At 34.9% G+C, this 14,304-nt stretch overlaps 1 protein-coding gene across 3 annotated transcripts in view; it reads right to left on the reverse strand.

The window, feature by feature from the left end:
* Positions 1-4,684: 4,684 nt before the first annotated feature.
* The window catches only part of LOC117107655 (trissin receptor-like), a 20,742-nt gene continuing 11,122 nt past the window's right edge, over positions 4,685-14,304 (reverse strand). For all 3 annotated transcript variants that reach the window (XM_033249370.1, XM_033249369.1, XM_033249371.1), the window contains 3 exons: positions 13,700-13,735; positions 13,048-13,065; positions 4,685-12,532 (listed from right to left, as the gene is read on the reverse strand). In XM_033249370.1, coding sequence (XP_033105261.1) covers positions 11,124-12,532; positions 13,048-13,065; positions 13,700-13,735 — 1,463 coding nt within the window. In that variant the 3' untranslated portion in view covers positions 4,685-11,123. The remainder of the gene's footprint in view (positions 12,533-13,047; positions 13,066-13,699; positions 13,736-14,304) is intronic.

The following is a 14,304-nucleotide window of genomic DNA, read 5'->3' on the forward strand; positions in this document are numbered from 1 at the left end:
TTTTTAAATTATTAATATAATGGATAATAACAACTTTCAATTGATTCGCTATTATCACCAGCGATATTTGCTTCTTAAACCGAGCACTCTGCGTCGTACGACGGTTGTATGACCGTCGTATGACGACACCAACTCCGGTCCCTGTGAGCGCTAGACGACACGACGCCGTCTGCTGATTATCAGTGGCAGTCTGAACAGATCGTCGTCATTAAAAACGATCCGTTGCGCGCCCGTTGTGTCGTTGCGTTCTACATATAGAATCGAGTCGGCCGACAACCATCTGGAGCTGTGGGTGCCCGGCTTTTGAATATGAAACCATTGATAGTCATTGGCAGTTGTAATTAATATAACATGTTCACAAAATTTGAGCAGTCAAAAGATAAAAGAAACTGTTTTCAAAATAAAATTAATAATAGATAATAAAAATAATAATATAGTTACAACGGATTTCCTTAATCCAACATCTTCCCTATCTTGGAGTCTGTACCCTTGGCTGTACGACCATCACCCGACGAATCTATCCCAGCTGTCTACGAAGTTGACGATGTAACGACGCCTTCTGATCGTCGCTGGCAGTCTGATCTGTTATCATTAAAAACGTACCACTGTTGCGCGCAACCCATTGCGTTGGTCTCTTTCGAGGACAGTCGGCTGGCGCAGTAATTGCCGTGCTTAATGCATCTCCGGTGTACATACAAGCAAATTTAGTTGTCGTGTAGTAACAGCGCAGAAGAACCTCCTGTGTAGTCTATGTAACATTTTAATCAAATAAAACATACAAAAGACGTTTAAATTATAATAAACACTAGCAACTGAACAAAAGTTCAAAATGAAAGGTTTCCACAGAAACGATATCAAAATTCAATTTAAAAAAAAAAAAACAAATATTTAGATTAATAAGCTGTAAGTATAGGCCTAGATAATGAAAAACATTTTATGATATCACAATTAAATTTATAAATATATACGGTACATAGGCTATCTATGCAAAAATATAGACTTGTCTTTTTTTTGTATTCTTTTTCATTTCACGTACTGTATTTTTTATCATCATGTTGACTTTAAAATAGATAATAATGTAATAAATACTAGTCTATTAAATCAATATTCATATATATATATATATATATGTATATATATACATATATATGTACATATATATATATACATATACATACATATATATTTACATATACATACATATATATTTACATATATATACATATATATATCGTATATAAATATATATCATATATATATGTATAATGTGTGTGTGGGTGTGTGTGTGTGTGTGTGTGTGTTAGTATTATGTAACCATATTACATACTGTGATTTACTTATATTTACCTACATCAGTGATTTTATAATATGCTAATGTTCATTATCACTTTCTTCATCACTATCACTGTCTGATGAATCAGAAACACTCGACAACAATGGAAAGTTGTTGCAGAAACTCCCTTCCGCTTTGCAGTTACACATCTCAGTACACTGAAGATTATTTCTCCAACACATGCATGCATTATTTGAACATGTACTTATTGAACAGGTACATCTGATAAGCTCAGCAACTGCTTCATGTGCAGCTTGCTTTTCTAACAAGACAGGTCTCAATTTACCATCTTCTATAAACCAGCCCAGTTTGCATGGATCTGGGATTTCTGGACGCAGGGTTCCCGGAACGCCGCCCTCAGCGGCGAGTGTGAAGCCGCTGAGGGCCGCTGTTGTTGTCATTGTTATGAGTGAATTTCCAATTGGTATTGAGCAAGTCATATTAGGCCTACGTTATATTTGAAAGATTTACGTTTGCCTCCACAGGACTGTATCACAAACTGCATAGCATGTAGAAACATCAAGTGATATTAGTGCAGCAGCCTATTGCAAATGACTTTCATTAATGTTATAGACAGTCACATGATTGCTGAGGCATAAAATGCACTTATCTGTGTGGTAGTAGTTGCCGACCAAATCGCTAACATAACAAGTACGTTAGTTCAGTACCTGAAACACTCTCGACCGTCAATCCCTTGCTATTTTATGTAAGTCTCACATTCTTACAGTTATGGAATACGTCTGCTGCATATATGACCTATACACAAATGTGAAATGTCATTTTTGCAACTCATAGGATACAGTTTTTTTCTAATTTTTCCCCGAAAACGCTACACTTTCCATTTATCCTTCAATCTTTAAACAAAATTAAACATCCTTCCGTTTGAAAACAGAATCAAGTACATTCTTCTCTGCAACATTGGGAAATTGTTCAAATGGTGGAAACTCACCCTCCACTAGCGCATGCGTAGAAACTACATAGTTTTAGGCACGGCGGCTCAGGGTTGGCAATCTGATTTACGAAAGGGACAAATGCACCGCTGTCATTTCTCTATATCGCTTAGCTATACTCAGGGACTCTGCATTCCACCTATCGCAAGTCGAAATTCTCGTTTTGCTTCATCTTTCCTTCCTTACTCCGTAAACCTCGAATATTCCATTTCTCTTATAATTTTTTGTTGTTCTTCCATTTTTTAAATATATTTAAATGGTTAATCTGACCTTTTTTTTTGGGGGGGGGGGTTAACTTCATGTATTATGAACTTGTGATTGTTAAAGCGGCTATTGGTCCACAATGGCCTTCGTGGCAATAAAAAAAAATTGAATTGGATTGAACTGAAACAGTCAATATATGTACCATCGAAAAATGGCAGTCCGTCAACTTTGAAAAAATGTCACACAGTGAAATGTGTTCACTCAGTGTTGCTAGGGCGAATTTCGTCAAGTTAGCACTGTGTACACAGAGTGAACACGTAGTAATAGTGTGTTGACTGTATAAACACAGTGTGTTGACAGTGTGGACACAGTTTGTTGCCACTCCACACTGTGACTTTGCAGATAAAGTGTGGACACAGTTGTGGACATTATTTCATACAGTGACCATTACATTTCGCTTTAGGAACATATGTATATGAATGAACTATTATTATAATAATAATAATAATTATTATTATTATTATTATTATTATTATAAGTTTTTTGACCTGTTTGTTTTTTTAATTATTTGTGTTGCTTTCTAATGTATAAACCTGTATTTTCAACTTGTCTCGATCAAAGGAATGATAATATTTGAAAATGGTGACTATCTTAGACGCAAATCTAAATTTTAAGAAGAGTTTTTAGTATATTATTCTACTCTTTTTTCTGATTATAAATTGATACAATCCTGTCTATATTTATGATCCAGGTCTTGGACTGCTAGTGCAATTTCATTAAACACGTTATAGAATGAAAGAGATGTCAAATGGTATATTAACCATTTGGGTTCATCGCCCATCTTTTGTGGCTTAGTGGCTATCAAATTTGCGGTGTATGCGAAATGTCAATCCAAATCGCCGGTGGCGTGGCGGTAGATTTGTAATTAGGGAACTTTTGATTATCGCCTTCACTGCGTTTTCTTTTCATTTTTTTTTCTTTTTTTTTTTTCATAATGAAGATTCGGACCAAACCTCCCAGAATTCAGACGACAATGAAACTCAACGTCCTAACATTCGCAGATTTTTGTTTGAACGAAGCCATTACGTTGGAGACCTACCTTCGGCACGCAATCGAAATCTTCATATTTTTAGTTTAGTTTACATTTTATTTATATTTTCAGTATTATGTATTCTTGCTTCATTTGACACGAAAAAGTATCTTCCAACTAAAACATCCTGTCTTGTTTCAAATGTTTAGGCTAAGATAAGGGTGTATTTTATCACAATAATTTCTGTTAATATAGGTAGAGGAGATATACCTCGTTATTATCACTATTGTTATCATCATCATTATCGTCATCATCATCGTCATCGTCATAATAATAATAATAATAATAATAATAATAATAATAATAATTATTATTATTATTATTATTATTATTATTATTATTATTATTACTTGACTTTTGCACTGTCGATTGTTGTTTGTCCTTTTGGCGTGATATCTCCAAAAGGTGGCGAAGTGAAAAAGTCAAGTGGCAGTGCAAACGTCTAGTTGCGCAGTGCAAAAGTCTAGTGGCGGTACACGCATTTGAGTTTGCACTGTGCCACTTAGTTTTGCACTGCGCTACTTTAGTTTTGCACTGCAAAACTAGACTTTTGTACTGTGCCACTTGACTTTGGCACTGCGCCAGTTGTGGTTTGTCCTTTTGGCGTTTCATAATAATAACGGGCGGTAGTGAACAAGCACGGGTACATGTGCATTGATCCGTCAGCTTAAAAAAAAAATGGACAGTATTCTATTTTAGCCCTACTTAAAGACGGGTACTATACAGAGTTTCCAATTATATAACTATTCCCTGTTTGAACTCTCTTTAGATTGATGACGATTGAAGCAACTATCGAAACGTCGAGACATCCTCACCAAAAAACAACAGTTCTTTTCAGAACTATCTACGGGGTGTACCGCAAGCATTTAATATATATATAATATATATACATATACATATATATACATTAGATGTGTATAAGAGACAGCTTCTTAAGAGTAGGAAAAAATTAACTATAGAACAAAACAAATAAGTTTTATTAATATGATATATATATATGTATATATATTATATATAATTCTATAGAACTGAGCTTTGGTGATTGTATCAAAGGCATGCCTACGTACAGAATGGGAAAACGAAAACAATCAATCAAACAAATCATTGTCTATTTTAATATGTGATTTATTATACTCAACCACGTGATGATGCATTACCATTAGCCTAGAAATAATATTACTGGTGTTGACGCATTAGAAATCACAGGCACGCGTTCTGAGTACATTCACACCTCTTCAAAACTACTATTCCACCATAACACATTGTCACTGATACAAAAATGTCAAACAAGGCGCTTGGTTTCCTGGGCACAACACACGTCATCTAACACGCCTGAGTTAAAAATTGACGAGCCACATTTTTCTCAATGGGATTTACGCACTCACGTTAGCCTCTACACATTGGACACGACACTATAAACATAAACATGCTTGTGTACACAATCCATATTCACTGCTTATGAATAAAGTGCCACCAAAATACGTCACAAACTACGGTATAGGCCTACGTATTTAGAAGTGTACGCACATTATTCAAACGGTTGGGGGAACGCGTTTTGGATCATTATTATCAGTCAACCGATAGCATGCTGCGATTATTATAAACAAGCTTAAGGATATGTTGTTTAAGTGTGTTTCATAAATTTATACAATATAGCTTTAAAATATCTATACAACATTTTTCCTGTAATACCTATACACTTCAACATTTTCATATATATGGCATAACAACAGTATATCGGACATTATATATTATAGAGAAATAGTAATAACATTCTAAAAATAGAGCTCTCACAACAGTTTAATAATCACTCATTTTCTAAAATTAACATTATATACATCTGGTTATATAAACCCGTGACAAAGATTAAAAACCTAAATCTATTTCAGTAGCAAAATGTATATAAAGTCCAATTTTTTGCTTCATGCGGTCGTCGTGTGATGTCATTATGACGTCATATCAGTGTACAAAACAATTTCCACGTTAGCTTTTACTTAAACCATGCTTAAACGTAACGGATGTTATTAAGAAGTATATGATCCTACTCATTACATATTGACAATGTGTAATTAAGACAATTCGTAGTTAGAACCGCGCATGCTCGTATCACGATCACTCGACACCATACACACAACACAGGTTTATTTCGAGTGACCTCGATTAACCTTAAATACGAGCATGCGCAGCTCTATACCACGAATAGGCTTATACAAGTGGTATCACAGTCCAGTCAGTCGTTGTTGTAAACAAATGCCAAATATACATAATAACAATTTTTATTATTACTTTTAAATGTAAAAATTATTACAAAAAGTGTATACGTGGAGCGATTAATTATTCTAAACAAATCTATTGATGCATGGTCGATTAAGCTGATGAATATCACAAACAGAATTATCAGAGAAACCGAGCGAAAATTTCAACCACACGATCATAAAACCGTAACATTTGTTTGTCTTTACAATTATTTTCATTTATTTTATGACTGTTGTCACGTTATTAAGTGTCAAAATTGCAATATTTACGGCCGGCTAACTTCAGATTTTCCATCGGTATTTACACGCGGATTATGACAGACAATAATAGTAATTTCTTTGAACAGTCTTGAGAGTAAAGAAAAGATTATACTTTCCACTCATGAATTTGTAGTATCTGCAGATATATTGATCTTTCGTATCCCTGTACAAAATCGATTTATAGAATTAGTCTTCGCAGTATTTCCGTACTGTTCTTTCAAAATATTACCGGACAAAAACCGACTACAAGTTCTCTAATCATAACGGGCGGTCACAGAGGGGTGAGTAGGGCCTACAGCTGTTTGTAGGACTACAGTAAAATTTTGAGACAAAATTAGTAGTGTGCACGAAAGCTACAGTTAGAAAACACATTCAACCGCTGTTCGTTATGTCCGTCTTTTAGAGTTCATCTAGGCCTATAATTAATTACATTTAATAAGAGACAATAAAACCTTTACTATTGTACCTTGTTTGAAAGTCATTTGCTACAATGTTTCAAGCTTCTTTAGTGATTAAACATCAACAATGATGATCATGTTGATAATATTAATAATAATAATAATAATAGTAATAATAATAATAATAATTATAATAATAATAATTAATAATAATAATAATAATAATATCTATATAAATACATTTATATATAATAATAGTATTAAAATATAATACTAGTTTACAACAGTTGTCACTAATTGTTTCTAACCAAGAATTAGGTACGGAGACTAGAATAATGTTCACATCTAGAAAGCCTTTAAAAAGAACTTAGCTAAGATATAATAAGCTCTCAAGTAGACAATAAGTCACAATTGAGTGGCTCTCAAACAACGAACGCGTCAGGAGTTGATGTAACGCACTGAGTTACAACCATTGACATGATGGAGGCACTTGGATGTTTATATTTTTAGGTGGTGTTGAAGGATTTATCTGGCTGTGTGCCAACACAATATAAAGGTATATGCCATGACAGAACCATGTAATCTTGGGATGTTTGATTACATTTAAAAATCCATAAGTATTATTATAATAATAGATCACATTATAAGAACGTACAAGCACAGTGGTCTCCCTCTAATTAAAGACCCCTCCAATTAAAAACTACCTCTAATTAAATTAATTTTCCCTAATTAAAACATATCTTTTATCTTTACGATTATAATTAGAGATCGAGGCTGTTACAGACCATGGAAAACTCCGATCACCAAAGTGATCTTTAATTAAAGAGAAAGTTAAATGTTTTTTGATGATTTCTAGTTGAGGAGAAGAAAGCATTATGTGTCCCTTTAACACCGCATCATGTATGTGACGAACGCCTTATACTTTTAATCATGGGGCCAAAGAGTTACTTCACAAATTACATGATTGAACCCTAGAATGTTTGGAGTCTGGTTATATAGACTTCATCTCTCACTGGATTCACTAAATTAAGGCCAAACGTAGTTTGACAGAATGTCAATACGCATATCTGGCAATAGAGTAAAATTAGTAGATACGGTACGTCATCAATCAATCCAATAAAAGCAATCACTAACAGTGAGCTGAATTTTAAATATCTGACGGCCGCCATAATCTTAAGTCAATGTATGTATTTATTCTCAGTTAATTGAGTTTAATGTAGAGACACAAGCGGTATGAGTTAAAATTATTAATTATAGATTGATAAAGGTATATTGGTGGTGCCAGTATCAGGCATAGTGCACTTCCTCTGTTGGACAGGCTTAACATCTGGTCAGACAAAAATATAATAGTTTCATAACCTCTATGAAGGTCTATCCAGATTATCGAAGTTTCTTTGGCAAAAAAAAAAAAATTGTTGTATGCCCATATAATAATCATGATATGCCTATTATGGCCATGATGTGATGTCATCACGACCATATTTGATAGTCTGGGCAGGTCACTGACACTGTCATCACCTTTAGAGGAATTTATTGTAGAAGAAAAGCGCTCTACAAATATTTTACCATTTCCATTATAAATCAGTTTGACGATTGATCCAACATTGCCCAAGTTTGCTTAGGCTAGCCCTCCAGTAAACATCATGGCTTCAGCCTCGAACCCTGACCGGAGCCCCAAAGGCCCCGTGGCCATGTACACTGTGAGACCGTTTTTTGGACACCTGAGGGCCAACTTAAGGTACAGAGAGAAATGTAATATACATATGAAATTTTTTTTCGGAATACACCGATTAAAAACTTGTGTTGTATATGTGAGCCTCGCTCATTTTACAAGAATGTTGTTTGTTATATATTCCAACTTTTACATCCTCTGGTTAGTCTCAACAGATTTATCTAACATTCACAACCAGTAATAATTACCTCCGCGAAAGACGTTATGTATATATAATTCACGCTGTTTGTCTGTTTGTCTGTCTATTTGTCAGACCACATCTCGTGCTGTCTCTTTGTCAATCTGTCTGTCTACATGTCCGTCCGTCGTGTTGTCTGTCTGTCAGCAGGACTACGCAAATAAACCAATGAATGGATCCTTATTTATAGTATTCAATGGAGTAGTAAATATGGGTTTATGGAAGAGGTGATTAAATTTTGATATAAAAAGGTCAAATGTGAAGGTTAAAATCACGCAAAATTTAAAAACGATACCCTTCGAGCATATAATAAATAATACAAATGCTTATCTCGCCCATAATTATAGGCTCTGTGAGTATTATTCTATATTTAAGCACAGGGTGAAGTGCTGCTCTAGAATTGATTTGTGACGTTTGAAGGGCGCCGCCTATCGGGCATGTGATTACTTCTATAAATCGCCATTGATTTTGTTGTTGCAAAAGATGATTTTTAAAAATATGAAGGTACCCTAAATTAGAGGTAGTTTATGTCAAAATAAATTATAGCCAAGAGTCTTCCAGTCTTATTAGCTTAATGTCTCGACCAAGAGCTAACTACATTACTTGCAATATGCGACTGTGTAAAACGTACAGCATACCCGTAAAAAACAACCAACCAGGCGATTGAAATCCCCTGATGTGAATTTATCCAACAGACAAATCAGGACGAAAATGGACTTGAAATTAACATCAGCTTGCGCCAAAGACTTGAATAATATATTATATCTAAGGAAACTGAGAATAATAAGTGTTTTACCTATTAAATGTGGTCACTTATTAAAGCGCAAACCTGTCGAGTGAAGAGTTTGGATTACGCGTGTAACGTGTTATTACGGGGCATTATACTTATTTATGTCTCGCTACATTGCACATACATTATCATTTATTGTGTAGACGATGCAACGATTTCGGTAACTGTTTTTCCACACCAAGTTTATTTTAGTTAAATAATCTAATTAAATTTAACGGCTTAGTGGAAAAATATTACTGTGGCGTGGACTTATACACTCGATTGCACAAATTCATTATTTTCAAAACTAGTTTACATTAGATTAGAGTCAAATCAATACGATTATGATAATATAGACCTAATCTCAATAGAAGATAATTTTATTATAAGGAATTATATGGTTCAGGTTCATTTTTGTGTCTACTGCCTCAGTGTCGTCTGCCGATTGACCTTGTAAGAGTAAATCCGGTGGAGGAATGATGGGATTGTCCAAAGCCAAAGATGAAAATAAAAAGTAAGTATGATGCCATACTAGATAAGACCTGTCCTGGTTAAGTATCCAAGCGAATTGCCAGCACAGAAAGCTGCTAGGTAAGACTTGTCCTAAAAAGTTCACTAAAACGTCAACAATCTGGTAAATTGTATAGTTAGTCAAGTGAATTACCAACACAGAAAGCATGGGTAAGTTAAAAGTAGGCAACAAAAAAAATATGTCAAGCAGTCGATCACGTTCCCGCTGGAGTGACCTCGGAGTTAACGTATTCAGAATCATATCACAATAAAACAATGTTAGTGAAATAGGAAATTGAGCCAACATCAGTCTATAATACTCATTAGTCTAATGCAAACAAGTGAATTTCACTCTAAAAGAGTGCCTACAGAGAGATCACATTAATTTTACGTTTTCCCGGGTGAAAATTCACTCTTGAAGAAATTAAAAAGTTATCCTTAAAATAGCGATTAAAATATTAAAATTTGCAATGGATCGAGTGAAATTTTACCCATTTTCACTTTATCTATTTCACTCCATTTGAGTGATTACTGTAGGCACTTTCAAACTCTTCGTCATTCTTTTGAATAAACAGAGTGGATGGCTTATGGAATTGTGCTAAAACCCTCTACGCTTTTTTTTTTTTTTACATTGTAGGTCATTTTTGTACAAATTGTCAATAATGAAATGGCTCAACCACATGAAACCAAACTCAGACAGTGTAGACAAATATTTCAAGCTTGCATGCTCTATTTTACCTACACTTCATTAAGTGCAAATACAAATTGAGTCCGTCATGTCAAATATCTCTATATTCCTGACCTGTTAAACTCAATCCGTATTTGCAACCAAAGAGAGTAGAATGCTTAACGCATAATTATGAATTGATTTTTTTTTTTCTTGCATTCTTGATCAGATTTGTCTTCGATTACTTTTCAATATGTATGCATTATCCAGATTGCTTTTTATGGGGTTTCTCTTATTGAAACATGTAAAACGATAAACTTGAAACTGGTTTGTAGTAATGCTTGTAATAAATGGTAAAGATGAGAAATTTGAGTGAGTATATCACAAGAATATTATAAGATTCACACTTCGAACGCAATAGAAGTACGGTATTATAACTGGGACCTTATTGTAAATTCGAACCCGATTTGAGAAAACTCTTTTTACTTTATTTTGTGGGAAAAAATTCTAGCAGCTTTTACCTTTAATAAAATATATTTTCAATTAGCTTCCTTTTAGAACGTTAACACCTTTAAAATAACAGCAGGAAGATGATTTTATCGTGAACGGTAGAATCCTGCTTAGTCTTTCTACCTGAACTCTGTGGAGCGCGTTTCACCTCGAATAGTGTGTCAACATAATGTCGTGTAACTCTTGTGTTGCTTCAATTCCAACGGTCGCGCGTCACGATTAAACGCATCGCACACGTCGTACATTACGCTCACATTTTTTTAGTTCTACGTAGTATTTGAAAATCCACATTCTGTTTGATCAGTATATCCATGTGTGCTTTCGTTACTTTGATTACCACTACCAATGATTCTCTCCCACCTTTGTTGACTTTTACACATCAGAGTCTGTTTCATCCTCTTGCGGAATTGTTCAGATAGGAACGCATATAACATCGGGTTTAACGCGCTATTCATGAGATAAAACGCCGTAGACCATGGAATAGAGTAGTATCCAAACTTAGTTTTATTTGGAAAATGACCGTAGAATATCCATAACGAAGTCAAGTGAGTCGGAAAAAGACACAAAGCAAAACTAACGACCAATGCAATCAGCAGTCGTATTACTTTCTTCCGTTCGTTTAAGGCTTTCAAACCACGTGACCTTGCTGGTGCTTTTTTCGTTGATTTACGTGTCCTATCGATAAATCGAACATTACACTTATTTTGCTGTTTCTGTCCCTCGGTCGGCTTCGTATACAAAACACCGACATTTGGCGATTCCTGCCCTTTTTTGATATCAATAAATTTTTCTGTTTCTTCAGTAGTACCATTCTTGTGTTGTTTTTGGATCAACGTGTTTTCGCTGTCAGTTTCATCAGGGTAGTCGATATAAAATTCTCCACATTTATTACTTCCTTTATCCGCCTTGACTTCATCCTGATTCGACACGTTGTGGGAATCAGTCCGCTTAATCTGAGATCCACCTTTGTAGATATTCTTGCGGTTGCTATTGGCTCTAGTGTTACTCATGTTATTTCTCGTTTCTCGTATGGAAATATTCTTCGCTCCCGCACTGTGCCAAAGAAACACAGACATGTGACCATATAAGCAAATCATTAGTGTTAATGGTATCCCATACCAAAGAATGAAACTTATAAGTACTTGCCTCTTTATAATATCATTATATAAATAGTTAATAGTACAGAATGATAAACCATTATAGACTGATATCCCATAATACCATATTGGAGAAAGTGAGTACAGCGTAGAGCACACCCATATTGCAGCCACAATTATTTTCATTCTCTTTGCTGTCCATACACGACGCATGCGCATCGGGTACATGATGACCAGATATCGTTCGATGGCAATAGTCGTAAGTATTGCAGCCGATGCAATTATTGTAGTGCCAAATACAACTTGTTCTATCTTGCAAAAAATACATCCAAAGGGATAATGATTGCCAACAAATCGATACATAGTAGGTATCACGACAAATACAGTCACTAATAAATCGCAAACTGCTAGGTTCACTAAAAAGAAGTTTGTGGTGGTTTTCATCGATCGGTTGCGTAGAACAACAAGAATGACAAGGATGTTACCAGTAAGTCCAAACAGAAAAACCAATAGGTTGAATGTGATAAAAGTGGCTCTGAATAACGGCTCCGCGTACGGATCCCCCTCCTCACCTATTTCTGATGATAAAAAGCAGATTATAATGTACTGAAAACAATGATTAAACTGAAAAATGTGGTGCGAAAGCTTCACCTTCGCGCCCCAATCAGCACCCCTATTTCAAGAATTCAAAATACGCCACTGATGTAAGCGCTTTTTATTTTTATTATACATAATGATTTTTTTTTTAGCAATGACGATGTATAATCCAAAGCAAAGGCAGGTCGACGACTAGGCCTAGTTTAGGATTAGGCATAGGGCCTAGGTAGTTAGTTCTGGTTGTAATTTAGGTTATTTGATCATTTCAAATTTCCTATTCAAATATTTTAATTGACGTTTTTTTGACAGACAGATCTTTAGTCCCAGTCAAAAACAAATGTTGTATGCCCATATATAGTCATAATGTACCTATATATGGTCATGATGTGACATTTAGGCATATCACATGTTTTTGTCCAATAAAATGGAGCTTAAAAGATATATTGATTTCCTATATGAAGTCTCTGAATTGATGGAATATTCATTAGGTACTTACTGTCGCTGTTGTTGTTGTCTGAAAAAAAAAGATGAGACAAATTAATGAACAAAATCATTAAAGTTTATTCAAAATAAATGCTCAATGAAACGTTACTGTGTCTTAAAATAGGCACACTTAATAGGGCCTAGGTAGTTAGTGCATCGTGGATAAGCATTAGCCTTATGATGTTTGGAATTCATTGAGATCGTAGGTCTACGTGGAAGAAACTTCGACTTTGTTTGAACATTACAACAATTATGAAGTCATCTTATCTTATCTCAACACGTAGCGTAGCTCGGCCCCGCCCCCTCCCCCTCCTTTTGGGAGGTAAAGAAAAAAAAAAGAAAAAAAGAAAGAAAACAATGATAGCCCAGAATGCCTCAAATGTTATGTTCGGGCGTCTTGAACACAACAATTTCGCGGGGGAATGCCCCGGACCCACTAGGGCAGTGTTGTCTCGATCGGCCCAACTTTCGGCCCCCACCCTTTTGTACATTTATGGATTCGCCCCAGTTGAATATCCATAGCTTCCAGGGGACTTCGCCCCAAAGGCCCTTGGCGGCTCCCTGGCCCTCAGCCTAATTCTAGCTTCGCTTGCATACATTAGGGAACATATACCTAAATGTTTCTCCGCTACGCCACTGATAATAATACATGTCAGGTTACTTACCGAGGCTGTAAGAGGAATAATCTTGTTCACTTGAGTCTGTAAAGATTGGAAATATTTTGTACTTAAAATATACTTTTAAAAAGCTCAAAACATTGATAAATAATAATGAGCATGGTTAAAAAAAAGAACCAAATATTATTAAGAAAATTAACTTTCATTCACACACCCAACATCGTTCTTTTTATATTAGATCATACACTTTTATAATTAATCCTCAATTAGTGAGGGTTCCTTTGGTAATCGAATAATGAGCATGTTTCAGTGCATCTGAATTAAAAACAACGCTTTGCTAATTATCTATACACGGCCAAAAATAATTACGGATACATTTTTGACTGTTAACTCTGTAGCTAAGGAAACACGATCTATATGCTAAATCTCAATCGTACAATATTATCACAGGGGAAAAATCAAATAGCAAGTAAATCAATTGAAGCTGCTCTTTCATTAACCTAGAAAATATAATAACTATCAATGTGTAATAATGCTATGAAAATGAGAGCCTATACAATTCAAAGATCATAAATTAAAAAATAAATTTTGAGGTTAATCAAACTTAAAGGCTTACTGTCTGTCGAGAGCTAAAAAAAAATTCAATTGAATGT

Source organism: Anneissia japonica, unplaced genomic scaffold (genome assembly GCF_011630105.1).
Source record: "Anneissia japonica isolate Jap-2015-1 unplaced genomic scaffold, ASM1163010v1 scaffold5330_len1712360_cov203, whole genome shotgun sequence".
NCBI classification, from domain to species: domain Eukaryota; kingdom Metazoa; phylum Echinodermata; class Crinoidea; order Comatulida; family Comatulidae; genus Anneissia; species Anneissia japonica.